The sequence below is a fragment of the Oryctolagus cuniculus genome, chromosome 11, assembly GCF_051225735.1.
Source record: "Oryctolagus cuniculus isolate XC-2025 breed Fujian yellow rabbit chromosome 11, ASM5122573v1, whole genome shotgun sequence".
NCBI lineage: Eukaryota > Metazoa > Chordata > Mammalia > Lagomorpha > Leporidae > Oryctolagus > Oryctolagus cuniculus.
In genome coordinates, this window is record NC_142877.1 from 10,958,558 (window position 1) to 10,986,464 (window position 27,907).

At 54.5% G+C, this 27,907-nt stretch overlaps 1 protein-coding gene across 2 annotated transcripts in view; it reads left to right on the forward strand.

Moving 5' to 3' along the window:
• The window catches only part of B4GALT5 (beta-1,4-galactosyltransferase 5), a 79,386-nt gene that overhangs the window by 29,255 nt on the left and 22,224 nt on the right, over positions 1-27,907 (forward strand). The window contains exons 1-2 of one of the 2 annotated variants that reach the window (XM_051844934.2): positions 12,662-12,716; positions 27,318-27,452. In XM_051844934.2, coding sequence (XP_051700894.1) covers positions 12,677-12,716; positions 27,318-27,452 — 175 coding nt within the window. In that variant the 5' untranslated portion in view covers positions 12,662-12,676. Of the gene's footprint in view, positions 1-12,661; positions 12,717-27,317; positions 27,453-27,907 lie in introns of those variants that run through there. The other variant, XM_070051709.2, reaches the window with a different exon arrangement.

Here is a 27,907-nt window from a genome sequence, read left to right on the forward strand (position 1 = left end):
ACAGCATCAGCCCCTGATCCAGCTTCAAGCAGCTGCTGCTGCTGCTGCCTTTTTTTTTTTTTAAAAAAAGGATTTATTTATTTATTTGAAAGGCAGAGTTACAGAGGCAGAGAAAGAGTCTTCCATCCGTTGGTTTACTCCCCAATTGGCCTCAATGGCTGGAGCTGGGCTGATCCAAAGCCAGGAGCCAGGGGCTTCTTCCAGGTCTCCCATGTGGGTGCAGGGGCCCAAGGACTTGGGCCATCTTCTACTGCTTTCCCAGGCCAGAGCAGAAAGCTGGATGGGAAGTGGAGCAGCCGGGACTCGAACCGGCGCCCATATGGGATGCCGGTGCTTCAGGCCAGGGCATTAACCTGCTGAGCCACAGCGCCAGCCCCAAAGCTTCATTCTTGCCTGGGAATTTGATGGTGCTTTTCTGTGGAGTGGGGGCGTAGGTCACTTGCTCTCTTACTCCAGGGTTGAGGTCTTCCCTAGTCTGGTGATTTCACAGTGACAGTGACTGTCACAGCCAGTGTGTGGCCTTTCCTGGGATTCTGCGAGTGGGGGTTGCAGTCTGCCTGGACTGTCACCTAACACAGGAGTGGATCAACGCAGAAGTCCACTCAGAGATGCCAGTGACCATTTGGAATTTAGGGGAGGAAGGACCCAGATCAGAGTATGGGCTGACAGCCAGGGTTACAACAGAAGGGGCTTGGAGGAGCGCCGAAGTGTGGACGTCGTGGACGTCATTGAGCAGGAAGGCACTGCCAAGCGGGCCGAGCTGTGAGCCGCTCCTTCTCCTTTGCTGCAGGCGTGTGCCGGCTTTCCCAGGCACTCTGCTCTGGTGCCGGCTTTCCCAGGCACTCTGCTCTGGTGCCGGAGCTCTTATTCACGCCTGGCCTTTTCTGGTCCTCCTTGGTCCTGTCCTGGTGCTGAGTCAGGAGGCTGTGGGAACAGGCAGCCTCTCAGAGCTCAGGCCCCGCCACGCTTCCTGCACGTTTGCCTCGTGGCCGGCTCTGCTCCTGAGGTGCTACAGGGCTTCCACTCAGAGCGTGCCTTTTCCTCGCACTTTGAAGAACAAGCCCATCGCGCAGCAGAGGCTCGGGCGACTCTGCAAACTGGGCCTGACCCTGCGCCCGATTTCTGGGACTGCGGCTGCACTTTCTCACTTTTTTTATTTTTTATTTTATTTTATTTTATTTTTTGACAGGCAGAGTGGACAGTGAGAGAGAGAGACAGGGAGAAAGGTCTTCCTTTTCCGTTGGTTCACCCCCCAATGGCCACTGCGGCCGGCGCGCTGTAGCTGGTGCACTGCGCTGATCTGAAGCCAGGAGCCAGGTGCTTCTCCTGGTCTCCATGCGGGTGCAGAGCCCAAAGACTTGGCCCATCCTCCACTGCACTCCCGGGCCACAGCAGAGAGCTGGACAGGAGGAGGAGCAACCGGGACAGAACTGGCACCCCGACCAGGACTAGAACCCAGTGTGCCAGCACCACAGGCAGAGGATTAGCCTAGTGAGCCATGGTGCTGGCCCACTTTTTTTTTTTTTTTTTTTTTTAAGATTTATTTATTTACTTGAAAGTCAGAGTTACAGAAAGAGGCAGAGAGACAGAGAGATCTCCCATCTGCTGGTTCACTCCCCAGTTGGCCGCAATGGCCAGAGCTGTGCTGATCCAAAGCCAGGAGCCAGGAGCTTCTTCCAGGTCTCCCATGTGGGTGCAGGGGCCCAAGGACTTGGGCCATCCTCTGCTGTTTTCCCAGGCCATAGCAGAGAGCTGGATCGGAAGTGGAGCTGCCGGGACTTGACCCGGCGCCCATGTGGGATGCTGGCACTGCAGGCGGTGGCTTTTTTTTACCTGCTATGCCGCAGCACCGGCCCCCTTCCAGCCATCATCTGGACATTGTCTCTTCCAAGTCCCTGGTTTCTATTTTGTAAAATTTTAAAAGCGACATTTTCACATTGCTCTTGTGACGGACGTCTGTAGGAGACATAGGTGAGGGAACGCAAGAACTTGTCCAGTGAGCACTGGGACACAGGCCTGGGGCCTGCAGCCTCCTGGACGGCTGCCCAGCGCCCAGCGGCTGCCCCCCCCCCCCCCCCCGCTGCCTTCCAGTGCAGGTCTGTGCCGCAGAGGTTTCTGTCTCCTCATGGTAAGAATACTGCCGGTGGGGGCCCTGGTGGGCTTGGGGGGCCTTTGTGGTCTGTGTTGAGGTACCCCCCACACCTGCTGAAGTTCCTTTTGGAGGTGGTGACAAGAGTCGGGTTCCTAGGTCTGCAGTGAGCGTCGTAGCCTTTTACTGCCGTCTGCCTCTAGGCTATGATGCGTCGACACAGAATTGTTCAGTTACCTCACCTGACGGAGGGGAGTGTGTTTCAAGTGTTTCAGGCACTTAAATCAGGACTTTCCTAGAAGGACTATTCATTGTTATCATGCATTGCTGAAAAATTCATTCTTATTGGAGGGGCAGAGAGAGAGAGAGCTCATTACCTCCTTCAAATGCCTGCAGCTTCTGGGGCTGGACAGGGCCCAGAGCCAGGAGATAGGGATGCAGTCCGGGACTCTCACGGGCGTGGCAGGGGCTCAGTTACCTGGGCCACCACCTGCTGCCTCCTAGGGTCTGTGTTGGCAGCCAGGAATCGAGCCCTGGCTCCGATGCAGGCTCCCCATTGTCATGGATTTTATAAAATAATAAAAATAAAATACTGTGTATCATATTAGGTGGTTAATGCCGTGGATAAACGTAAGAGAAGGGGAGCAGTGTGGCTTTTGGTGGGGGCAGGAAGACAGTTTGCAATTCTAAATAGTGTGTGGTTAGGGAGGGTCTCAATGAAGTGACAATTGAAGGAGGACCTTGGGGAGGTGTGTGGCAGGTCCAGCAGGTGTCTTGGGGGAGAGAGAGCAGCCTGGCCAGGAAACAGGGTAGACAGTGGCCTGAGGGCTCGCATGGGGGTCTGCAGGACAACAGGGGTCTATTGTGGCTGGGGTAGGGCGAGTGAGGCAGAGGTAAGAGACAGGGTGGGGGCAGGGAACCACCCATCCTTGAAAGGCTGGCGTAGACAGACTTGGCTCTGTAAACAGCGAAATGTAAATGTTCTGGGTTTTACAGTGTCTGCCCCAGCGATGCTAAAGCATCTGTGGCCATACAGACGTGTATGCTCTGACCGTTGCAGCCGTCTGGGGAGGGACCCAGCAGATGGAAGACCTCTAACTCTGCCTTTTGAAAGTAAGTCTTTAAGAAAACTGATAGAATGCACACAGCGTCAGGTTTGCCTTCGTGACCAGTCGAGCGTGTGTCGGTGGCGTTGGTGTATTCAGATAGCGCAGCTCTCACCACTGTCCGTGTCCGGAACGCGACATCAGCATCCTCACCTGAACTCCGCCTCCAGCGGGCAGTGATCCCCAGCGCCCCTCGCTCTGCAGTCCGTCCTGACTGTGCCAGCCACCGCCTGCAGTTCCGCTGGGATCACACAGTGCGGGCACTGGCTTCACAGAGAGGTTTCCAAGGTTAGTCTACGTTACAGCATGTCTCAGCACTTCTATTATTTTTAAAAATGATTTATTTATTTGAAAGGCAGGGTTGCAGAGAGGCAGAGAGAGAGAGAGAGAGAGAGAGGTCTTCCATTCATGGGTTCACTCCTCAAATGGCTGTAACAGCAAGAGCTGGGCTGATCTTAAGCCAGGAGCCAGGAGCTTCTTCTGGGTGTCCCATGTGGGTGCAGGGGCCCAAGCACCTGGGCCATCTTCTGCTGCTTTCCCAGGCCACGGCAGAGAGCTGGATTGGAAGTGGAGCAGGCAGGACTTGAACCACCACCCATATGGGATGCCGGCACTGCAGGCCACAGCACTGGCCCCCACTTTTACTATTTTAAGAACTCCTTTGGGGGCTGGCATGTGGCATAGTGGGTTAAGCCTCTGCCTGTGGCGCTGGCATCCCATATGGGTGCCGATTCAAGTCCCGGCTGCTCCACTTCCAATCCAGCTCTCTGCTGTGGCCTGGGAAAGCAGCAGAAGATGGTCCAAATGCTTGGGTCCCTGCACCCGCATGGGAGACCCAGAAGAAACTCTTGGCTCCTGGCTTTAGCCTGGCCCAGCCTTGGCTGTTACAGCCATTTGGGGAGTGAACCAGGGGATGGACGATTTCCCTCTCTCTCTGTCTCTGTAACTCTGCCTTTCAAATAAATAAAATGTGTTTTTTTAAAAAAAAAAAACTCCTTTGAAGATCTCCATGTATTGAGTCTTTTTTCTCTTTAATTCAGCCTGTGTTCCCGGATAGGCATGGCAGGAAACCGTGAGTTTGTTCAAGTGGCCCTCTCACCTGCTGCTGCCACCAGTGTACTCACAACTGTGGCTTAGTTTCTGGCCCACACAATCGGGCAGATTTAATGTGAACTACACGGTGTTTTTAGTCAAGGGATAAGCTGGTCTCATTTTACACAGAAAGCCTTCCGGAGTGACCGCTTCAAGGCGGCCATCACACTTCCTCCGGAAATGGGAGACATCCACGTCGTGAGCGTAAGTGTCTTGGAGAATGCGGGTTTACCGCTTGTGCACCTGACAGAGTGCTGAGCTGGGGGCAAGTTAGCTAATGACTCCCTGCCACTTCAAGGCTGATGCAGTGGAAAAGTGCATCGGCTTGGTCTCCCCCATCACCTGTTCCTCCTTTGCCCGATAGCGGCAGTGTTTATGCCAGTGACAGGTGTTGTAAACCTGCCCTCCTTTGTGGTTCAGGACTCAAGTCCACTGCGTGCCGGGCTGACGTGAGCAGGCACCGCTTGCACAGTCACTGTCAGTGTCACAGGCAGGGCTCCGCGGCGGCGGAGAGCGGCCAAGGACGGAATCAACGTTTTACCTTCACTTCAGGGCTAGCAATGGTCAAAGACAGCTGGGAGGAGAAACTCAGAGGCCAGAGTTGCCTTTAAGGTGGAGCCGCAGTGGACTTGCAAGCCAGTTCCCAGGGTGCTTCGGGCCATCCCAGCAGTTCTGACCACAGCGGTGAAGAGAGCTGAGGAGGAAGATGGACGTGTCCGTTGTTCTCCCCTTTTGTGTGTGGTTAGCTTTGGGTGTCAGCCTTACCCCGCCCCCTTCATGTGATCATCGAGTGGGCAAAGAATTAACTTAATGTATGCAGGAGGTCAGAGAGGCCTTGCCCTGGGCTCCAGGAAGCCTGGCCCGTAGCAGTAGCAGTGGTTGGAGGCCAGGGTTCTGCACCGTCCTCGTGGTGAGCTCTGGAGCCGCATCACAGCCATGACTGAGTCGCTGCGTGTTTTTCTACAAAATGGGAATGATAACAACACCTCCTTTGTCAGCATTAATGAGACCTCTGAATCTTCGTTTTCTTCTCGGTTGAGGCGTGTGCACAGGGAAGATTGAGACAAGCGCGTTCTTATCGTGGGCCTCACTTTGTCCTTCGGGAGCCCCCGTGAGCCCAGGGCGCGGGGACTGTGTCTTATCGGCCGTGCCCTGCCTGGCTCAGCTCAGCTTGGCTCGCCTTAGGAGCTCGTGCCTACTGATTAGGGGGCCTGCCCTTCAAGGCAACACCCAGCCCAGTGCCCGGGCCCTGTCCTGGGGCTCCCACGGGCAGGCATGCCCGTTCTCAGTGCAGTAGGTGGTGAGGAAACTCAGGGGAAGACCTAAGCTCTTGTCCAGCCAAATTACTATTCTCCTGTCTCAGCCACAAATAATGCCATGAGTCTGGGTTTCTGGGGTCAGTTTTGCTTTTCTGTTCTGACGTCACTGGACTGTCTCGTGGGGCTTAGTAATGAAGTTGACATTCATCTTTGCACTTAGCCCTTGACCCGTATGCTGTGTCTGATTGGCATATCGGGAGTGGGGGTTGACATGTAGCCCCCTTCCTGGTCTCCTCTGCTCTGGGAAAGTGGAGCTGTTGACCAGATGTTATATTGCAGTCGGATTAAATATAATTCTTGTCTATTCAGCTGCATAGGAAGAAGCGGTTTCTGCCCCTTCCACGTGCAGAGAATCACACTTCAGAAACAGACCAAATGAAATCCCAGGCTTGTTCTTAAGAAGTCTTTGTTTAACACAGTCACCCACAAATGTTTGCACCTAGCACTTGGGCTCAGAGGTTGGCGTGTTTGCAGTCTACACTGTGCGAAAGTGGATAGAAAACCATAGAGTGGTACGCCTTGGCGAGGCCAGCGTCGTCGGTGGGTTAAGGAGTAGTGGCAGTGCTGCTAGGAGGGAGCCGGCAGGGTGGGGCCCGGGGGACCTGCTGCTGCACGGGGTGGGTAGCAGGAGTTCCAAGCACCTTCTCGGGCTGAGTGCACGTGGTGTGTGTTAGGGCTGGCTCTGGGTGGGGGATGATACACAAGCCTGTGTGCTTCTGCCTGCAGGTGAGCTGTCCTTGTGTGCCGGGTGGTGTGGACACAGAGGCCCTGGCCCTCCGTGGTCCCCTTTCCAGCCCGTGCTCACCAGATACCGTCAGAAAGGTGAAGCGCTGTCTGACTAAAGAGTCTTACAGTTAAGGTTTTTTAAGAAGGCTGTCGAAAATACGCACAGGAGCAGAGAAGGCAGCAGGAGCATGATGCCATTAACAAGAGAAGCACACACGCACTCACACACACACACACACACACACACACACAGGTACCAGCACACTCGGCCGCGGGTGGATTCGGAATGTCCCAACCTGGGGCTGATTGTGTCTGCAGGGGAATACAGAAGCGGTCGTCTGCTTTCCAGTTCGACTCCCCTTCATTGCCTAACAGAAAGCGGCGGGTACTGGATGGTCAACACAGGCTGAATGTCCGCTTCTGCTGTCTACGCCGCCTTCCCCCAGTGGGGCACACGGGCAGCTCACCGGCGTCCCTGGGCCGGGCTTCAGGGGACCACGGAGGGCCAGAGCCTCTGTGTCCACACCACCCAGCACGCAAGGACAGCTCACCTCAGGCAGAAGCCGGGCTTCACCTGCTCTCCGCTGGGACAGGCCCTCACCCCCAACCCCCGCCCCAGCCAAGAGCCGCAGGGCTTGGTGAGAAGGACGTGCCCCCTTGGCAGGTGCATGAGAGCAGGGTCTTGGCGGTGCTCAGGCCCCCTCCACGCGGGGTTATTTGGGTCTTCCATTGATAGCTTAAGTTCATCTCTGCTTTTATTACTGCACCCAGCATAAATTATTCAGCACGAATGCAGACACAATCTCATACAATTACTTGGCACTAGTGTCCTGCTGTGAGCGTCATTTTCTGGAGTGTGTTGTATGTAACCACAGACGAGCAGGAGAGATCTTCAGGAAGCCTGCTCTGGGGCTTCGTGTGAGGGACAGTTAGGGTGGAAGGCTGCACGCTGATCGGCTTTGCTCGTCTCTTCTTTTATGATTAGCACACTAAAAGCATTCCTGTAACAATGTGAACCTATGCTTTGAAGGTCTCTCTTTACCTGAAGGAGTTTTAATCCTGTAAGTGTTTCCTGGTTACTGCATCAGGGGACTGAGTCATTTTATGGGTAAGGATCTAGAAGAGGCCAGGCCGTGTCTGGGTGTTTGGAGTCCGGACTGGGGAAGAGATGGTAATAGAAACCGTCACCTGCACACCAGGGAGGACCCTGTGTCTCAACCCCACGTGAGACGTGTTTTAGGATGGCCTCATGGAGGAGCAGCACCCCCTGCTCTAGCCATGAAGTCACACAGCCCCTTAATGACTCGCCAGATTGTTGAAGGAAAGTCTAGAACTGAAAACAGGGCTCCTTTTTAACCGTGATCTAATTGTGAAAAAGCACAGATGGCTACTGACAGTTTTCAAATATTAGGCATTTGCTGGTTTTAAAAATAACCACGAGAAGGGAAAACCAAGGTAAGAAGAGAGACTGAAAATCAAATAGCCACGTTAGGTGGAAACAGCAAAACAACCCGCGGAGTGTGGAGCTGCCCCAGTGGCTCCTGCACACTCGAACCCCTGGGCATTGAGCTCTCTGGGGCAGAGGCATCCGCTGATAAGTCTGCAGAGTCTGTTCACCTGAGAGTCTGACTGTTGGGCGTGGCGGGAATGTTAATTGGCCTCCGAGTGAACTGGGGCGGTACAGTTAGGATTCTTACTCCCTGTGGCAATCCTGTTAATATTTAAAAATAAAGCACTAAGTCTATTACAGAACACTCTAATTTAATTGTTGCATTTCAGAGGGACATAGTTGCAGTACAGCATCCTGCCCGAAAGTCTTGCAGCCCCGAGAGTCTGAACTCTCAGTCTCTCCCGTGTTTTTCTGTTTCTCACTGTGGGGTACGAGGGGCCGGGACCCGAGGGGCAGCAGCCTCAGGAGTCAGCCCCTTGTGCTTGGTGAGCCTGCGGCGTGAGTGCGGAGAGCCCTGGCAGCTGCCGTGCAGAGACCAGCTGTGAAGAGAGGCCCACCGGGCTGTGTCTTCATTAGACGGGCCCTCCTCCCTCCCCTGTCTCTTACTCCTGAGCTCGTGCATTTGCTATGATAGACTATTTTTTCCCTCTTTTTTTTTTTTTTTTTTTTTTTTTTTTTTTTTTTTGACAGGCAGAGTGGACAGTGAGAGAGAGAGACAGAGAGAGAAAGGTCTTCCTTTGCCGCTGGTTCACCCTCCAATGGCCGCCGCTGCAGCCGGCGCACCGCGCTGATCCTGGCAGGAGCCAGGAGCCAGGTGCTTTTCCTGGTCTCCCATGGGGTGCAGGGCCCAAGCACCTGGGCCATCCTCCACTGCACCCCCTGGCCATAGCAGAGAGCTGGCCTGGAAGAGGGGCAACCGGGACAGAATCCGGCGCCCCAACCGGGACTAGAACCCGGTGTGCCGGCGCCGCAAGGTGGAGGATTAGCCTATTGAGCCACGGCGCCGGCTTTTTCCCTCTTTTTTATAGGGGAAAAAAAAATATTTGAAAGGCAGAGAGACAGAGACAGATCTTCCATCTGCTGGGTCATTCTCCAAATGCCCACCACAACCCGTGCTGCGCCAGGCTGAAGGCAGGAGCCTGGAATGGCTGCCAGGGTCTCCCAGGTGTGGGGAGCAGGGACTCAAATTCTCGAACCATCACCTGCTGCCTCCTAGGCACGGTAGCAGGAAGCGGCATTGGAAGGGGAGTAGCCTGGACCCGAAGCAGGCACTCTGTACCAGGTCCCATGTGGCAGCTTAATCTGCGGCTGAACCACAACAGCCACCCACGGTTTTCCTTTGGAAATGTTGAGTTTTGTGTCTTCACGATTGAGCAGTCTGAGACGTTGGCTGGTTCTGAGAGCAACTAGTAGTCCCTGACGGCTGGGGTGGGGCAGGGCGCAGGCTTGAAGAGCGCTTCCACGTCACGCTAAACATGGGGAATTTGGACTTCACCTTGAAGTCTTTGGAAAGCTGATCAAGGGCTTTTAGTGAGGGAGCAAAGGGAGGGTTTATTTGTAATTTCCTTTTGTTCCCCGGTGAACTTACAGGTAAGGAGTAAATGTCATTCTTGGCTGTGGAAATCAAACACTGAATTTTTTTTCAACCATAAAATAGCCATTGAGTGCTTTAACTTCCTATGTGTGCGTTCCCACGGTTTTTATTCCATATGTTACAGCTCTTAGGGTTCTCAGTCTGCCGGGATTCAGGTTTGGTTGGCGATTTAGGTCATCCAAAATCAAACTTCCCCAACTTTTTATCACGAGCAAATCCAGACACACAGGTGGAGTTAAAGGATGGCGCGGTGAGCGTGCCACTTCCCATCTCAATCCGGCGTCGCCACCGTTCATTGCTGTCACTGCGGCTCCACTTCTCTCCCAAGCCGCGTGAAGCTAAATTACTGACAGATGAGACCGCTAACCCCTTACACGGCAGTGCGCGTGTCTCCTGTGCAGCGTAAATTCTGTTACCGCAGTTCAGAAAGTCAGCTGTACGTCCCACGTCCGTGTCTGGATTCCACAGTGGGGCCAGGATGCTATACAGCTGCCACTCCCCCCGGATCTCAGCTGGCATCTGGTCTGTCTCTCTGGCCCCTTCCCTCCCGCCTACGGCCGCAGTAGTAACTTCCTGGAGAGGCCAGGCTGCTTGCTTCGTGCGTGTTGACCGCTACATCCTGGGATTGCCCGCTGTCACTTTAATGTTCTTAATCTCCTGTATTTTTATATCATACAGTAGTTAAATAGTACACTATATATAGCTTATATGGTTTATAAACTATATATAACTTATATGTATAGTTTATATAGTTGTGTAATAAACTATAAGATAGTTCTGTAAGCTGTGTTAGATTTTTTTAAAATTTCCGGGCACTAGTACTGTGAAGGCGGTATTAACTTGTCAATGTCAGCGAGTGACATTCATCTTGCTTCCCTTGGTTAAATAGTACCTATCTGATCTCTCCATTATGAATGCATATGTTTCCTCTCCCTGTGGGAGGGGCCAGATTTGTGGCCTAGGTGGGTAAGGTTACTATCTTCCATGCCAGCATCCCTTATTAGCCCCGGTTCGAGTCCCGGCTGCTCCACTCTGATCCAGCTCTCTGCTAATGGCCTGAGAAAAGCAGTGGAAGATGGCCCAAGAGCTTGGGCTCCTGCTACCCACATGGGAGATCTGGAAGAAGCTCCTGGCTCCTGGCTCCTGGCTTTGGCCTGACCTAGCCCCAGCCATTATGGCCATCTGGGAAGTGAACCAGAGGATGGAAGACCTCTCTCTCCCTCTCTCTGTAACTCTGACCTTCAAATAAATAAATAAATCTTAAAAAAAAAAAAAAAGTAACCTGTGGGAAGAACTTGTCTTTGCTATTGCAGGGTGTGCTGTCCTGGGCGCCGTGAGGCATCATGGGTGTGGGTCTCCCTCCTAGAGTGGATTGGCCCTTCTGTTTCTGGGACTTGGTGGGTCCTAGCTTGCTTTAACACGTTTAACATCATCACTCAGCTACAGGACGGAAAGCTAACATCTGATCTTTCCGTATTGAGCAGAGACTGTGCGAGTAGATGACAGAAGAACAGCCCGGCATTCTGTCTGGCTCAGAGAATCCCGCTGGGGGCGGGGCCTGCACCCAGAGGTCAGCAGAAGGCCTGCTGAGGTTTCGCCTCCCAGCCTGGACAACTTCACGTGCTTTCTCCAGGGTCTCACCTGCACCTCTGGAAAGCACGGTTCTGATTGTATGTGTTTGGCAGTTTGGGTATTAATATCGGCTGGAACGATGCCTTCTTGGAAATACTTAAATTCTCGACAAGCAGGGAACCTCATTAGTGTGTTACAATCTTCCAGGCTACCAATAATGTGATTATAATATATTATCCCCACGCAGCACGAAGAATAATCTCCTTTCCCAAAGAGGATCAGGAGGGAGACGGCGGACGGTCCGCAGCAGCATATCTGAGCTCTCTGGAGGCCGGACTGCGGGGACTGGCTGGGCAGAGCTGAAGCTGGACGCGCCAGGATGCTGATGGGTCCCTGGGTGGCGCTAGGGGAAGGGACGGGACCAGGGGGCTGACTTGGCGCCGGAGCAGTGACTTAGTGCAGAAAGCTTGGCTAGGTTTTTGTACGCCCCCCCCCCCCATGTGAAAGTGTATGTTTTATTTATTTGAAAGTCAGTTAGTTACACACAAACAGAGAGAGAGAGAGAGAGAGAGAGAAAGGTCTTCCATCCGCTGGTTCACTCTCCTATTGGCCACAATGGCCGGAGCTGTGTTGATCTGAAGCCAGGAGCCAGGAGCCAGGAGCTTGGGCCATCTGCTTTCCCAGGCCACAGCAGAGAGCTGGTCAGAAGTAGAGCAGCCGGGACTGGAACCGGCGCCCATATGGGACGACGGAACTGCAGGCAGCGGCTTTCCCCACTACGCCACAGCGCCGGCCCCTGATCATTGTTTTAAAATATGAAAGAAAAACCGTGTGCTAAGGCGTCATTCATGAAGTGTGCGCGTAGATGCTGTGCACAAAGGCATTCCCAGTAATGCTGGAGACTGAAGTTTGGGGTCAGCTCGGACAGATTCGGCCCCTCCTCCTCATACGAGGGCTCTGTGATGATGGACGCGCTGCATTGTAACAGAATGGAGCGCACAGGCAGCTGTCATGCCACGCAGGGTACAGTCTCCGAACATCTCGGGGTGTGTCCAGAACTGTTCCTCTTTTTCCTTAACACGGCACGATGCATACGTTGCCATGCGTTACAATTTTTTAAATCAGACCAAAGGCCAGCACTTCTAAAGCAGTAACCTAAACGATCGCTGGTTTGCCACAGCATGACTCTGCACATTTGGATCAGTCGCCGTTATGGTTCTGCTCTCCTAGGTAGCGCTGAGATAAACATCCGTGAACGCACCCCGTTCCCGGACACCTGCACGTAGGAGCTGTTGGGTTAGATCGGGGTGGGGTGCCTTTTTTCTGCCTAGGGCCATTTGGACATAATATAAATAATATAATATAAATAACATCATTCACGGCCACACAAAGGATCAAATTAGCCTGCTGTCGATTTGTTGAATTTTGAGTCCCGCCTGCGGTTGCCTTGCCAGGGCCAGACCAAAGGATTCTGGGGGCCTTAGACGGCCACGGGCCAGACGCTCCCCACCCCTGGGGCAGAGTATGAATCACCCTCCAAAAGCTATACTTATTTACCTCCCCGTCAACAAAGTGTAACACCTGTCCCCACCAGTCATTTGAATCATTTATAGACAAGCGGCTTCTGGCTGCCTTCTGGAATTTTCTGTTACCTATTTGCAGAGCGTCAGAAGGGATCGAGCCGTACACAGGCGGCGTCTCCGAGCTGGAGAATCTACAAGCTCCCTGATGAAGAGGAAGCTACCAGGAGACCAGAGCTGCTGCCGTGGTCCGTTTTGGTTGCTAATAACAGGGTGGCACAGGCTGGGTAACTTACAAAGAAGGTTTATTTTGGCTCACGGTCCTGCTCCAAGGAAGAGGGCCTGCGCTGGCGAGGACTTCTGGCTGGCGGAGTGCTGAGGCCTCGCCGGGCTTCCTGCGTATGTGAGGCGAGTGTTCTTGTCCCTCTCCCTCTCCTTATAAAGCCACCAGCGTCCAGTGCCGGGGCCTCCACCCTGATATGACTTTCCCTAACCCTAATCACTGCCAACACCCCACCGCTAAGCACCATGGTCAGAGTCACGGTCACGTTAAACATCCACCCTCCCTCTGGGCACTCACAGTGGGGCTTAAACTCCACCAGGAGTTTTTGGGGGAGAGGGCAAACCGTGAAATGCAGGTTCTTGGCATGGTGAGAGAGGAGGGGAAGACAACAGAGGATTCGCTGCACTCGTGTGACTCAAGGTCACCCTGCATAGCTCCAGCACGCCTCACGTGCCAGGGTGCGAGGGGAAGGCGGTGGCTCCCAGCCTGTGTTTGTCCGTCTAGTTCAGGCTCCACTCCCCTGTGTCAGTGGCCCCGGATGGAGAGCTGGCAGCAAATGACAGGGAGACCTGGCGTACAGAGGGAGGACGCAGGGCATGGCAAACCTGGGGTGCATGTAGACCAGTTTTTCCAAAATGAAGAGAGGCGAAAACCAAGTTTCTCATTGTGAGCTTTTGAGCTGCAAGAGGCTTGGTCGTCGAGTGATCCTCAAGTTCCCAGGGAAAAGGGAGAAGACTGAATTCCGAGGGGTGTGTGGAATTCATAGAAGCCCGTCCGATATGATGTGGTCTTACGTTTGGGAAGCATTCCTTGTGAATGTGTACTGATAGCATTTTTACTTAGGAAGCATTTTCGTGATGCAACAGGTGAGGTAGGTTGGTATCCACAGGCCTCCTGTGCTGTCAGTGGTGGGGTCAGGGCTTGGCTGAAAGGTTAAGGAACCTCTGAGCAGTCAGCGCTGGCGCAGTGCAGGCTGGAACCTGGTCCAGAGGTCAACAGGACTCAGGCCAGGGCCCTTGGCCTCCTGCATCTAGGAATTCTCTCTCTTTCCGTCATGACTATCATGTAGCATGTGAGGGGTCTTTAAGAGTAGAACACGCCTACTATGGAGGAAACTATGCCTATATTTCAGGCATTTTTTTTCCTTTGTGGAGGTTTTGGCCCAGCAGATAGGGTGCCTGCGTCCCGTGTCAGAGGGCCTGGTGCAGGTTCTGGCTCCGTTCCCAATTCCAGCTGCTTGCTAACGTGCACTCTGGCAAGCAGCAGGCGATGGCTCAAGTTGTTGGGCGCTTGCTACCCACATGGGAGACCTGGATTCCTTCTGGCCCATTCCTAGCTGTGGGCATTTGGGGCAATGAACCAGTGATGGGTGAGATCTCTCTGTCTCCCCCCTCCCCTTCCTCGCTGTTTTCTCTGTCTCTTGTTCTGTCTTTTCAACAACAACAACAACAAAAATCTGGGGGGCTGACAGTGTGGTATAGTAGACTAAGCCTCTGCCTGCAGTGCCGGCATCCCGTGTGGGCACCGGTTCGAGTCCTGGCTGCTCCACTTCTGATCCAGCTCTCTGCTATGGCCTGAGAAAGCAGTAGAAGATGGCCCAAGTGCTTGGGCCCCTGCACCCACACGAGAGACCTAGACGCTCCTGGCTCCTGGCTTCAGATCAGCCCAGCTGTGGCCATTGCAGCCATTTGAGGAGTGAACCAGCAGATGGAAGACCTTTCTCTCTGCCTCTCCCTCTCTCTGTCTGTAACTCTACCTTTCAAATAAATAAATAAAATCTTTGAGAAAAATTTTGTACCAAAAATACACATCTTTTAATTCAGTTTTTCCATAGATTGCTTGAAATGCTTTGTTGCTGTGGGCCATTCCCAAGGGCCGGAATCCTAGAGCCCTTTGTCCATGGGTCTGTCCTGCAGTTCTGGTTCTGAGAGGCTGTGGCTCTGCCCAGGCCTTGTGGACAGGAGGACTGAGACGCTGCGGCCGTTACTGGCGACGCTTCCAGAATGGAACGTTGTGGAGCTGACTCAGGGCGGCAGCTGCACACCTGATGCGCTCACCTTGCTCTCGCCCCCAGTGCGCCAGACAAGAGTGCAGTGCTGAGTGTCTCATTAATATCGATCATCGCATTCAATAAATCCAGTTTGGCCAGGATAGTCCTTCATCCCCCCCTCCATTACCTATTTGTGTATTTTTTAGGAGTTTTTAATTTAATGACTCCATATTTCATATGTACAGCTTTTAGGAATATAGTGGTCTCCCCATTACCTATTTAAAAACAATAAACTGTTACAGTAAAAGTTGTTAGCCACAGAAGAAAGAAGGAAAAAATCAGCTCACATCATTGTGACACCCAGCATCTAAGCTTATTGGTAAATTTGCTGCTTTTTTAAAAAAAAATATTTATTTATTTATTTTAATTACATAGAAGGAGAGACAGAGAGAGACGGATATCTTCCATCCACTGGTTCACTCCCCAAATGGCTGCAATGGCCAGGCCTGGATCAGGCCAAAGCCAGGAGCCAGGAGCCAGGAGCTTCATCCAGGTCTCCCACATGGCTGCAGAGGCCCAAGCACGTGGGCCGTCTTCTGCTGCTTTCCCAGGTGCATTAGCAGGGAGCTGGATCGGAAGTGGAGCAGCCAGGACGTGAACTGGTGCCCATGTCGCAGGCGGCTGCTTGGCTCACTGTGCCACGGTCTCTGCTCAAGGAACTCGCAGCCAGTGGAGGGAGAGCGAGCTGGGTGGGAGGATAGGCATCAGCCAGCCCAAAGACGGGACCGGACGGTGCTAGCACAGGAGGGATGGTACCAGGAAGTGCTAAGTGGCACGAGAGTTCAGTGTGGGCAGCGTCAGCGCACTTTCCCCCAGAGCGGTGTCAGCAGCAGCAGGAGCCAGATCGGGGCCAGCGCCCGGGACCCCTTCCAGGTCAGGGTGCGACCTTGCCCACGCGGCAGCAGAGCCCACGTCCTAGTGTTAGCTCCAGAGAGCCGTGCTGATGTCACTGTCTTCAAACCTTGACCTTACCCCCGTGGGGAGCAGGTACTTCTCTGAAGCAGGGTTCCACCACAGTTTGGGTGCCGTCCTCGCTGAGCCCCTCGTCTGAGTGTGTCTGGATGTCTGCTGTTGATTGTGCTGTTAGGAGTTTTATAGTGGCTGGCGCTGCGGCACGGTGGGCTAAGCTGCCACCTGCAATACCAGCATCCCACACGAGCGCCAGTTTGACTCCCGGCTGCTCCACTTCCTGTCCTACTTCCTGCTTCTGTGCCTGGGAAGGAAGTGGCTGATGGTCAAAGTGCGTGGACCCCTGCCACCCATGTGGGAAGACCCGGATGGAGTTCCAGGCTCCTGGCTTCTGTCTGACCCAGCCCTGGCCATTGCAGCCACTTGGGGAGTGAACCAGTGGATGGAAGATCTTTCACTCTGTCTCTCCCTCTCTGCCTATAATTCTGTCTTTCGAATAAATAAATATTTTTTTAAGTTTTACAGTAAGCTTTTATTATGAATAAGAATTTATATGTTGTCTGTATAGGTGATGAAAGCTGGAGTCTTTATCAGCTAAGTGATTGCCACAGTCCACGCAGCTGGTTAATATATGTTAAGATAACATTTTCATGTCTAATCTCATGTACAGTTTAATAATTTAACAGATAACATACTAGCAAGTCAGGGCAAATGTTTGCAGCATACTTCAGAGTTGTTAATTTTTACCACTTAAGATTTTTTTTAGGAGCTGAGAGGGTGGAACACATCACCTGTGGTCAGCTGGGTGGTTTTCTGCCTCACATAGGAAGGACTAGAAAAGCAAAAGATTCGTCAAATTGAGGTTTTTGCCCAAAATAATTCTGGGACTTCTGTGTTGTGTTAGTGTGGGTATGTTTCTGTTCCTTCCCTCCAGTTTCCCTTAAACACTTTTTGTGTGAAGGTTGTCACACAGGTGCTCCAAACATTTAAGTAGATGTGCAATGGATATAAATTTTGTTCACCAGAACTTTCCGTATGACTTAAGAACATTGGATAGTGTGAGTATCCGCCATTACTTTAAGTAGATTTGAAATGCAGGCATTCATGATTCACACTGGATCATGAAACTTAGCAACATTGTAGAAGGTTTATTAAAGAGGCAGACGGACTGAGAGCTCCCACTCCCCAAATGCCCACAGTGGCCAAGAACTCAGTCCAGGCCTCCCCTTGTGGCACAGGGACCCAGTTACTGAGCCGTCATCGCCTGCTGCCTCCCAAGGTGTGCGTTCGCAGGAAGCTGCAGGAATCGGGAGCGGAGCTGGGACTGAAAGCCTGGCGCTCCAGTGTGGGTGCTGGCATCCCAGCTGTCGGGCCAACGCTGTGTAAAACACAGAATCCTAGCTGTGTCATGGATGTTGGCACCTGCTGCTGCCAACTCGGCAGCCAGTTACACTGAATACTGACAGTGATGAACCAGGCAGAAGCAATCCGTCGGCGCAGTCAAGGATGCTAACTGTGCATGCAGAGTGCTGAGCTCCCGGGAGGAGAGAGCACGTTTGTTAAGAACGCTGGCTGTAGGGACAAAGGCCTCTCGTGAAATCTTGGCTCCACGTGGTCAGCTCTCTGTCGGACTTCAGTCCCCTTGTCTATGGACCGAGGGTAATGACTGAGCTACCTCTCAGTTATCGGGGGGTGCAGTGTGCACAAAAGTGTTTGGAAAGACGGTAGGGTGCACGCACTCCTAATTGCATTCTGTCTTTCTAAGCAGAACGAGCAGGCTGGTTGGTTACAGAACACCTGTCGTGCAGACCAGGGCGGTGATGATCTGAGATGGGGGTGAGGTTCAGTTATTTTGCAGGCTCTGTTTTTGTCTCAGGATTGGTCAAGATAGGCAGTGCAGGTCCTGCAGATCATAGCACGGCAAACCTGGTCCTTTGACGCGTACTGTTCTCAGATTCCCTTCACTCTCATTCTGTCCTATACCGCAGGAGGGACAGAGCAAGCCATCGTCCCGTTTTCTTCTATTTATTCCTCTTCTGCCTCGGTCCTGTTTCTCTCCTCTCCCTACACAGGTGGGAGGTAAAACCCTCGCTCCCAGATCTGGTCCAGGGTTTTCCTGGGATCTACCTGACTCTCCCCTAAGCCCCACACGTTGTAGTCTGTAGGGTGTGTTGAGGACACAGATAGATGCCTTGGGCAAATCCCGGGAGAGAACACCTGGTCTCCAGGCCCACCCTGGCCACCAGGCGGGGCCTTAGCCAGCATGGAGTCCCACACCCCCGTGGTTTTCACTGGCGGGGCCAGAACTCCCCGCACCCCAGCTGTTCCCTTCCCCAGGAATCAGGAGACGTGGGTTCCTCTTGTCGCTTTGCGTGGACAGAAAGTACCATCTCTGGGAACACGTGGGCACCCAGCGCATGGTCCCCACAGGGGCTTCACCTGCAGAACCTTCTCAGGTTGGCCGAGAACAGACACCTACGTGCCGGAAGTCCGGTCTTCAGCTGAGCCCTGGGCTTTGAGTGCAGTGACGTCACTCACTTTGATTGCTTCCTGCCCTCTGGAACCTTGGGAAATCTAGTGCCGTGGCTGGAAGTCTGGGTGCCGTGGCTGGAGGTCTCAGCGCGTGGCTGGAAGTCTGGGTGCCGTGGCTGGAAGTCTGGGTGCCGTGGCTGGAGTCTTGGCGCCGTGGCTTTCAGAGTGGAGCTCGGCCCCCATGTGCGTGACACATCAGGCCCTTCGTGATCTCGCCCTGTGTCTTTCTGGCCTCCCCTGCCACGTCTCGCCGTCCACACTCACCATTCCAGCCTTTCCCAGCCGCCGTCAGTTCTTCAAGTGTGTTTCCCCTCCGTGTCCCTTCATCCTGATCTTGCTCAACCTCAGCCGCCCTTCCTCCTCCCGGGCCTGCGCTCCAGGGCCCCCCTCTGAGTGTTTCCCGGTGTCACTCCTCTCCCGAGCCCCCCGGACACACGTGACTGGGTGATGGCAGGAACTGTGTCTTCTTTGTATCTCCTGTTCCCGGGCCGAAAGCAGTCCTTGCATGGAATGCGAATTTAATGAATGGTGAGCGAGTGCGTGCCTCTGTGGCTGGCGTTCTGTATCCGTGCGTGTGTGCATGCGTGTGAGAGAGAGACTGAGTGTAAAGAGTCCTTAGGAGAGTTTGGGAAACTTTGCTTTCCACATCCTTCCCTCTGGGAGAAAGCTCTGAAAGTCCAGCCAGCAGGCAGGTGACCTGTTTAGCCTGGTCATTACAACACATTTCATTCACAGCTCTTTTTCTTTTTTTAAAAAGATTTATTTATTTATTTGAAAGTCACAGCTACACAGAAAGGAGAAGGAGGGAGGGAGGAAAGGAGGGAGGGAAAGAGAGAGAAGAAGGGAGGGGAGGGGACAGAAGGGAGGAGAGTTGTCTTCCATCTGTTGGTTCACTCCCCAAATGGCCACAATGGCCAGAACTGAGCCGATCTGAAGCCAGGAGCCAGGAGCTTCTCCCAGATCTCCCATGTGGGTGCAGGGGCCCAAGGACATGGGCCATCTTCTACTGCTTTCCCAGGCCACAGCAGAGGGCTGCATTGGAAGTAGAGTAGCCGGCGCTGCAGGCTTTACCCGCTACACCACAACGCTGACCCCAAATCTCTTTTTTTTTTTTTTTTTTGGAAAGGAATTGCACACGTGTGCGGCGTTGGAAACAGAACAAGGAGCGTGCGTGAGCGCTGAGCTCTGCTCTGACTGCTGGCGTTGTGGCACATTCCCTTAACTCAGCATGCACGTGTGCGTGCTCACACACACGCGTGCTCACAGACACGTGTGCACACGCCTGTGCTCTCACACACGTGTTTTGGACCCATTGAGAGCAAGTCTGTCAGCATCATGATGCCTCGCCCCTCAGTACTTCAGTGTGCATTATCTGAGAGTGAGAGCACCCTGGGGGGCAGCAGGTGATGGCCCACGTACTGGGCCCCTGGCACCTGCTTCGAGATCAGGGCGGAGTTCTTGGCTCCTGGCTTTGGCCCTGACTCAGCCTTGGCTGTTGGCAGGCATCTGGGGAGTGAATCAGTAGAAGGAAGATTCTCTCCCTCTGACTCAGCCTTTCAAGTAAATAAATCTTAAAAACAAAGCAAAACAAAAACAGGCGTTGTGAGGAAGGAGAGCACCCTGCACAGTCTGGGAGAAGGCCCGTGTACCGGGCAGCTCTGTCCCGGGTGAGAGGGCGCTGCTGGGGGACAGGTGAATGCGGGTGACTGGCAGCATCTCGGGGCCCTGAGAGGAAGGAGCAGGCAAATGCAGAGGCATGTGGGCATGTGAGAGCCCGCCTCCACGCCTCCTTGCGCTCGGTTCTGCAGGTGGGTTTTGTCCCTCTTCTGTGTCCCTGACACGCTGTCCCAGCCGCCGGGGGTGGGCACTGAAGGAAGCAGACCCCCGTCCCTGCCCTTGCAGAGCTCATGTTCTAGTGCGGGGGGTGGGGTGGGGTGGGGACGACGAGAGAAATTTGGAAATATGCTGTCTGTTGAATACAGCAGTGAGGCAGGGCAGGGCGGATCTGTGCGTGTATGGGCAGTCGGTCAGGAGTGGCCGGGAGGGGACCCTGGAGGGGACCGGCTCTCTCCTGCTTGTGTCTCCTCGGCTTCCCAGGCCCCATGGCAGAGAGTCCTGAGCCCTTCCCCAGCAGGTGGAAGCGGGCGCCCTTCCCCCCCCTGGGGTTCATCGCATCAGAATCTCTCGCTCCTCCTCTGGGAAGTCGGACTTCAGTGCCCTGTGGGGAGTTTTTATGGCCACGATCATTATTAATGAGAGAACCTGGTCACCTACTCACGGGGACACGGGGGCTGAACAGAATTCCCTTGGAGGGAGGACAGCCTGGCCCTGCTGGAGTGGGGGACAGAGAGGAAGAAACCGCTGAGCAGGGACCCTCAGTGAAAGCCACGGCCCTGGGCTACCCACGCTGGGTCCGGGTGGAAATTTCCGAAGCTGTGAATCTACACGAGGCTGGTTTTCCTCAAAGGAGTTACGGCCACCACAGGTCCCTGGGCCGAGGAACTGGGCTGCATAACCATCACAAGGTCTCACGGAGTGAGAAAAGTCCTCGGCCTGGATTCGGGCTGGGTGATGCTCAGCGTGTCTCGCGCTACACCGTGAACTCCTGTGTAGTCGTGTGTCTGCCGCACTCTGTGTTGTCTTACACATCCCCGGCCTGGGCTGCACGCCGCGAAGTGGGCGTTAAACAGACCTGTGTTGACACAGTGGCCGGGGCCGGCACCTGCAGCACCGGCATCCCCTGCGGGTGCTGGATCCAGTCACAGCTGCTCCACTTCCAGCCCGGCTCCCTGCTAATGTGCCTGGGAAAGCAGTGGAGGATGGCCCAAGTCCCTGGGCACCTGCACCCACGTGGGAGCCCCGGAGGAAGCTCCTGGCCAGTTGTTGTGGCCATTTGGGGAGTGGACCAGTGGATGGGTGACCTCTCTCTGTCTCTGTCTCTCCTTCTCTCTGTAACTCTGCCTTTCAAGTGAATAAATAATTCTTCAACAGTCGTGCGCCACATTGGAACGGACGCTGTCAAAGTGCAGTTCAGCCGCTGTCGATCAGGACGGTCGTGGTGGGAAGTACGGCTTCTCTGAGGTTTTAGGATGGGGCTCACCAGCATGCTGTGGACACCCCGCTCCTTCACTCCCAGGTTTGACCTGGGCAGACTCCCTGACCTCCTTAAGTCCCGTAGAAAGTTGGCGTCCACTTAACGGGGGGCAGACAGGACAGGAGACGGATCAAAGGAGCACGTGTATGCCTGTAAAATTGTGTCATTGACTTTAAGGACAGAAAACTTCCATCCTCTAGTTTACTTCTCGAATGCCTGTAGGAGCTGGGGGTGGGGAGCAACTCGGACTAGACTGTTACTGGAATTAAGACTTATTCTATGCATCTGCTCTCCCACAATATGGTGCTGAGAAGGGAGTAAACAGCTTCTACACAGCTGCCTCTCGCCAATTTGATTGACTAAGCTGCAGGAGCTGATCTTGCTCCTGATTGGAGGAGAGCAGCGTACTCGGCGTGTGGGTAGCAGAGTTGGGATTGGTGGAAAAGGACTATAAAGGAGGAGAGAGACAACATGCACCAGGAACATCTAAGAGGAACACCTGTGCAGCCCCCGAGAGAGCCGGCCGGCGGTGTGCCGCTCCCCCGCAGAAGTGGGGAAAGTGGCAGGGGGAGCCGTCCTTCCACGGAGGTGGAAGGGTCGGTAGCCAACCCAGGAAGAACCAGCAGCAAACCCAGGGAGGGCCGAGCAGACAAAAGAACAGCGCAGGGTCCTGTGTCGTTCCTCCACGAAGAGGGGGAGCGACATAATGGTGCCGTGACTCGGATAGGAAACCTAGGCGGGAAGAAGTGGGAAAATACCGGAGAGAGAGACTAGCAAAGAGCCTAGGGAAAAGCCGGATGGAAGAAGTGCCGGAAGAAGTTAGGATTGAAAGCGAAAGTGAAAGCTGGAGGAAACATAGACTCGGATGCGGACTATGGCGGGGAAGCTAGGAGATTAAAAGCGAAAGTGAAATCTAGAAGAAACTTAGACTCGGATACGGACTGTGGGGAGAAGCCAGGAGAAATGACAGGGGAATATTGTTGGAAGAAAAGTTAGGAAACATACCAGGTAGAGAAAAATGTTAGGGAAAATGAAGCCGCGGGGGCAGGCTGAGGCGGAGACGTAAGCTATGTTGGGATTCGTCAAGTCAGCCTAGGGAACAAAAGGCGAAAATCTAAAACCAGAGGCGGAGACGTAAGCCAGGTTGGAATCCGTCAGATTAGCCCGGGGAGCAAAAGACGGGAAGCCAAACCGTAAGGCGGAGATGTAGGCTAGGTTGGATTTCGCCAGGTTAGCCCGGGGAACTTAGACTGAAAACCAAGAAGCGGAAACGTGAGCTAGGCTGTGTGATTCGTGGAAGCCGCCGCGCGCAGAGAGCGCGCGGGGTGTGAGTAGATAGGAAGTGCGGGGCTGGCGCGGGGCCGTGGTGCGGGCGCGAAGGGCGCTGAGACCGCGGAGTGTGCGCGAAGCCGGGAAGCCACGCAGATGAGAGAAGCGCGGGCTGAAGCGGCTCAGAGCTGGGAAGCTGCCACGGGGCGAGGCGCCGAGAAGCTGCGGGGATAAGAGAAACAGAAGTATAGAAGTAAAATGAGAGAAATAGGAATGCTGGCAGATAGAAGTAAAACAGGAGAGATAGGAATGCCTGGAGATAGAGAAATAGAGAAAAATAAGGCCTCCCCACAACATGGCAATGAGAGAGCTTGGATTCGGTCTGCCTGATTAGGTGATAAGCACCAGCAGGCAGCTCGACCAGAGTATGAGCTGCAGGTCACCGAAGATAGGCACGAATCAACATCAATAAGTCTCCCCACAATACGGCAATGAGAAGGCTCGGATTCGGTTTGCCTGATTGGTAGGGCTTGTAAGCACCTGCAGGCAGTTCTAGCAGAGCAGAGCATGCGCTGCAGGGCACCGAACACAGGCACGCATCAGCGCCTAAAAACCTCCTCACAACAAGGCGAAGAGAGGACCCGGATTCGGTTTGCCTGATTGGTAGGGCTTGTAAGCACCTGTGGGCAACTCCAGCAAGCAGAGCAGAGTGTGTGCTGCGGGGCACCGAAGACAGGCGCGTATCAACGCCAAAAATAAAAAGAAAGGGGGAATTGTGGGGAGCAACTCGGACTAGACTAAGTTACTGGAATTAAGACTTATTCTATGCATCTGCTCTCCCACAATATGGTGCTGAGAAGGGAGTAAACAGCTTTTACACAGCTGCCTCTCGCCAATTTGATTGAGCTGCAGGAGCTGATCTTGCTCCTGATTGGAGGAGAGCAGCGTACTCGACGTGTGGGTAGCAGAGTTGGGATTGGTGGAAGAGGACTATAAAGGAGGAGAGAGACAACATGCACCAGGAACATCTAAAGGGAACACCTGTGCAGCCCCCGAGAGAGCCGGCCGGCGGTGTGCCGCTCCCCCGCGGAAGTGGGGAAAGTGGCAGGGGGAGCCGTCCTTCCACGGAGGTGGAAGCGTCGGTAGCCAACCCAGGAAGAACCAGCAGCAAACCCGGGGAGGGCCGAGCAGACAAAAGAACAGCGCAGGGTCCTGTGTCGTTCCTCCACGAAGAGGGGGAGCGACAGCTGGGGGTGGGCCACGCTGAAGCCACGAGTGGGGAACTCGGTCTGCGTCTCCCACGTGGGTGACGGGGACCCAACTACTTGAGCCATCACTGTTGCCTGCCTGGATGCACGTTAGCAGGAAGCTGGACTTGGAAGCAGGGCCAGGACTGGTATCCAGGCACTCGGGAGGGTGTGGGTGCCCTACGCAGTCCACCCAGCGTGTGTACATACACACTTCCTGGTTTCGGCCCAACCTCGGGCTCCGGTCAGTGACGAGTTTCAGCCGGGGCACTTGGGATCTTGCTGCGGGATCTGCAGAACCAGCTGTGTGAGCACAGAGCCGGGGGCTTAGTGGCAGCAGCTCGAATAGGATTCAGGAGATCTGCCTCCAGCAAGCTTGATAGGAATGAATAATATGATGTTATTGCTGTTTGCCAGCAATCATCAGTTGATTACCCAAGCAGGTAATAAAAGTTTGAAAGTCCATTCCTGGAAGGGCCAGAACATAATTTCCCAGATTGAGTTTCTGCAGAGAACCAGTTGATGGACTGGTCATGGGGTGGGGTGGGGGAGGGGCCAGCACAGAGCGCTGGCTTGAGAAGTGGCGGGTTAGATGGCGGAGCCTCTCCATTCTGGAACTTTCTGGGCCTTGAGTTAGAGCTCTTCGGTTAACAGATGGATCAGGGCTGCCACGGCTTGCGTCTGGGCTCCGCCCCAGCTCGCACCTGCACCACTCTGTCCGCCTGGGCGCCAGTGTGGCTCTGGCAAGTGTAGATAGCGAGCCCCGCGCGAGAGAGGAGTGGGGCGGGGAGGCACGCCCAGGAGTGGGGGGAGGGGGCCGAATGAGGACCAGCGCGTCCCAGTGACTAGGGGACGTGTTGGACCCCTCCCACCAAGGTAGTTTTCTTTGCGGGTGGCTGTGTTCCGGCGGTCAGGGTTTCTGGACGCACTGGGTGGTGCTGGAGTGCGCTCTCACACGCCGTGCGGTCCTGAGTCTGCCCATTTGTGACCTTTCCCTGCGTCGGGCAGTGTTTGCTCCCCTCTGTTATGTCTCCAGCATTGTGTTCGTCTCTGTGGGCGATTAGAAAAGCATTCGGAGTATGTGGCCTGCGTGAACGTGTTAGTTGAGTGACAGGACTGACACACCAGACGGTGTTGGCAAACCAAGACAGGACAGGAACGAGAGTCACGGGGCTTGGAGGGAGACCAGCGTGGTCCTCCCTGGGGAGAGTGTGGCGAAGCAGGGACCCGCTGCAGGCCGGTAGCGCCCCGGGACGAAGGCAGAGGCAGGGTGCCTACATCTGTAATTAGGAACGATGCGTCTGGCCAGCTCTGTGCGGCAGAGAAAGATCTGAGAGCTGCCTCCTTGGAGTGATCATTCAGGTCCTGTGGGTGCTGGGGAACAGAGGGAGAGGCGTGGCAGCGAGGTGTCGAGCAGGGGTCCCCGACCCGGGAGAGAGCACGGGGGCACCTACCTGGGTCAGACCTCGGTGAAGGCGCTGGGGAACCTGAAACCTGCCTGTCACTGCGGATTAGAGAATAGTGTGTGATCGGAAGGTAATTATGAGGATTAAGTGAGATACAGAATCACGCAGTTTAGTACCAGTGAACGTTGCTTACTACTCTCACTGCATGGCTGGATCCGTGGTTTCCACAGTGTGGTCCTTGGGGTCCCCTGTGAGTTGTTACGGCGCAGACCCACACCCTCACTGTGCCTCAGGCAGGCAGCACCACGGTCCTCATCCTCGGGGTGGGGAGAACGCGTGGCCCAGGAATCCTCTGGATTGGGCTTCCACTGAGATTCCCACACGGGAAGAGGAAGCTATTTAAAGCGGGGACGGGGCAGCTGTGTGCTTCGCAGCGCGGAAGAAAGGGGGTGGTGGATTCTTTGCCATAATTAACTGGAAGCTGTGCACACAGCGCCAGGACGTCTTTGTTCTTATGTTTATGGAAGACAGCTGGTTCCGTGGGCTGCTAGAGAGAAAAGAAAATACCGGGCAGTGGGGACATGTTGTATAGCCTCAAGGATAATGACGCCATGGAGCCAACCAAGCAACTTGAGATTAGGTGAGGGTTGAGTCTTCGTCCAGCAGGTGCTTCTGACCCGCCTGCCTCCTGTGAGCCGGCACTGCGCCGTGTGCCGGAAGTAGAAGATCACATACTCTCCTGTTCACGGGCTTTGCAGAGCGACACCTCCCCGGGGACTGGAACCTGTCTTTTTTCCTTAGCAACTTTGTCTAGCTACAGGGTCAACCATCCTGACCTGTTCTGTGTCTCATTTCTGGAAGCATTCCAGACGTTGACTTCTTTTGCTTATCTGTTTGTGGCCTGTGATGATATAAGCCCCAGAGATGATTGAAAGATTCTGTGTCCCTGTTGAATGCTGACCACCTGGGGTTGGCGACCTTGTCTGTCCCCGGCGCCACACCCAGTGCTGGTATCTGAAGAAGCACCAGACATGACAGCCTGGTGTAAAGTAAACTGACTTCCACACTCCATCCGTGCGGTCACCACTTGGTGCCGTCCTGGGCAGGGCACTGTGGTTGTAGAATGGCCAGCCCGAGGCCCCGCCTGAGTGTGGAGCTGTACTGCCTGGGGCCAGGTCAGGGGTCAGCCAGGCGTTCCGCTGATTCCACCGCCAGGTGCTCGGAGCTCAGATGAGCGCATCTGCCCCCCTGTAAGGGCCGAGTCTTCGCCACCACGGCGGATGGTCACCAGCTGGCTGGGACTGTGTTAAGCCATCCAAGTTCATGAAAACAGGTGGCATAGTGTTTGAGCAGGGAGAGGAATGAGTGAGGCTGGTCGGCGGGGTGTGATCCCCTAGTCTTGTGTCGTGGGGACTTCAGGGACCACTCCCCCGAGATGACCGACGTGGCCTGGTGGTTCTGAAAACTTGTGTTGTTGAGAGTGTCTTTTAACAGCCAGGGGCGCTGAGCCGCCTGCGCCCACCCCCTTGCTGTGGCCGCTGGGGCTGGGTGGTCATGAGAACTGCCGACGTTCCTTCCTTATCTCCTTTGCTCCAAATCTCCCCGAGGACGGTGGTGGGAGCCTCTGCCTGGCGCTTCCGCGTGGTTGCCAAGAGCAGACCCGGCCGCGAGTGGCCCTGGCAGTCAGGCCTCTCCCGTCTCTCTGTGTGGCCACGAGGGATCGGGAAGTGAAAGGGAAGAGGGCAGCGAGCTTTCAGGAAATGTTTTAATTGAGTCAGAAGCCTTTGCGTTCTCCACAGTGCTGGCGTTCAGAGCCAAGGGGGAGTGTGCTTCCCTAAGTTCATGGTTTTTCTAAGACTACTCAGTGTTGGCAGATGTTTCCTGGAGCCCTGCCAGCTGCCCAGGAAACACGGAATGTTGGGATGCAGTTTGGAGGAGAGCTAGGCTCTCATGGCGTTAGAGCTGAAATGGGTCTCGAAGGTGAGGACAGAGGACGGGCGAGGCCCCCTCAGGGCTGCCGCTGGCCTCACCTCTGTGCCCCGCCCGCTGTCGTCCGCAGTGAACACCTACCTCTTCATGATGCAAGCGCAAGGCATCCTGCTGCGAGACAACGTCAGGACGATCGGGGCCCAGGTGTACGAGCAAGTGGTCCGCAGCGCCTACGCCAAGAGGAACAGCAGCGTGAATGACTCAGGTATGCGTTTGAGAGGAGGCCTGGCTTGGGTGTTCCCAGAGGGGGAAGGGCGAACGGGTCGAGGTCTGCAGAAGCTCTCGCCAGTGCCTCTGCGTTCACTTGAGACTGATGGGAGAGAGCGCTCCTTCCACTGGTCCACTCCCCAAGTGGCTGCCGTGGCTGGAACTCTGCCCTGGTCCCCCTCGGGGATGTCCCGGGCTCACGCACTTGGGCCGTCTTTTGCTGCTTTCCCAGGGGCATCAGCAGGGAGCTGGATCGGAAGTGGAGCTAACGGGACTTGAACTGTCATCCTGTGGGATGCCAGTGGCTTAGCAGGTGGTGGCTTCACCCGCTGTGCCACAGCACTCGCCCCTGTGTTTGCTCTTGCTCGTGACCTGTTTGGGGTGACGGGGGAGCTGCCTTTCCCTCCTGATACTTTTCGGGGAGGTAATTCGAAAGGTATTTGAAAATACTCC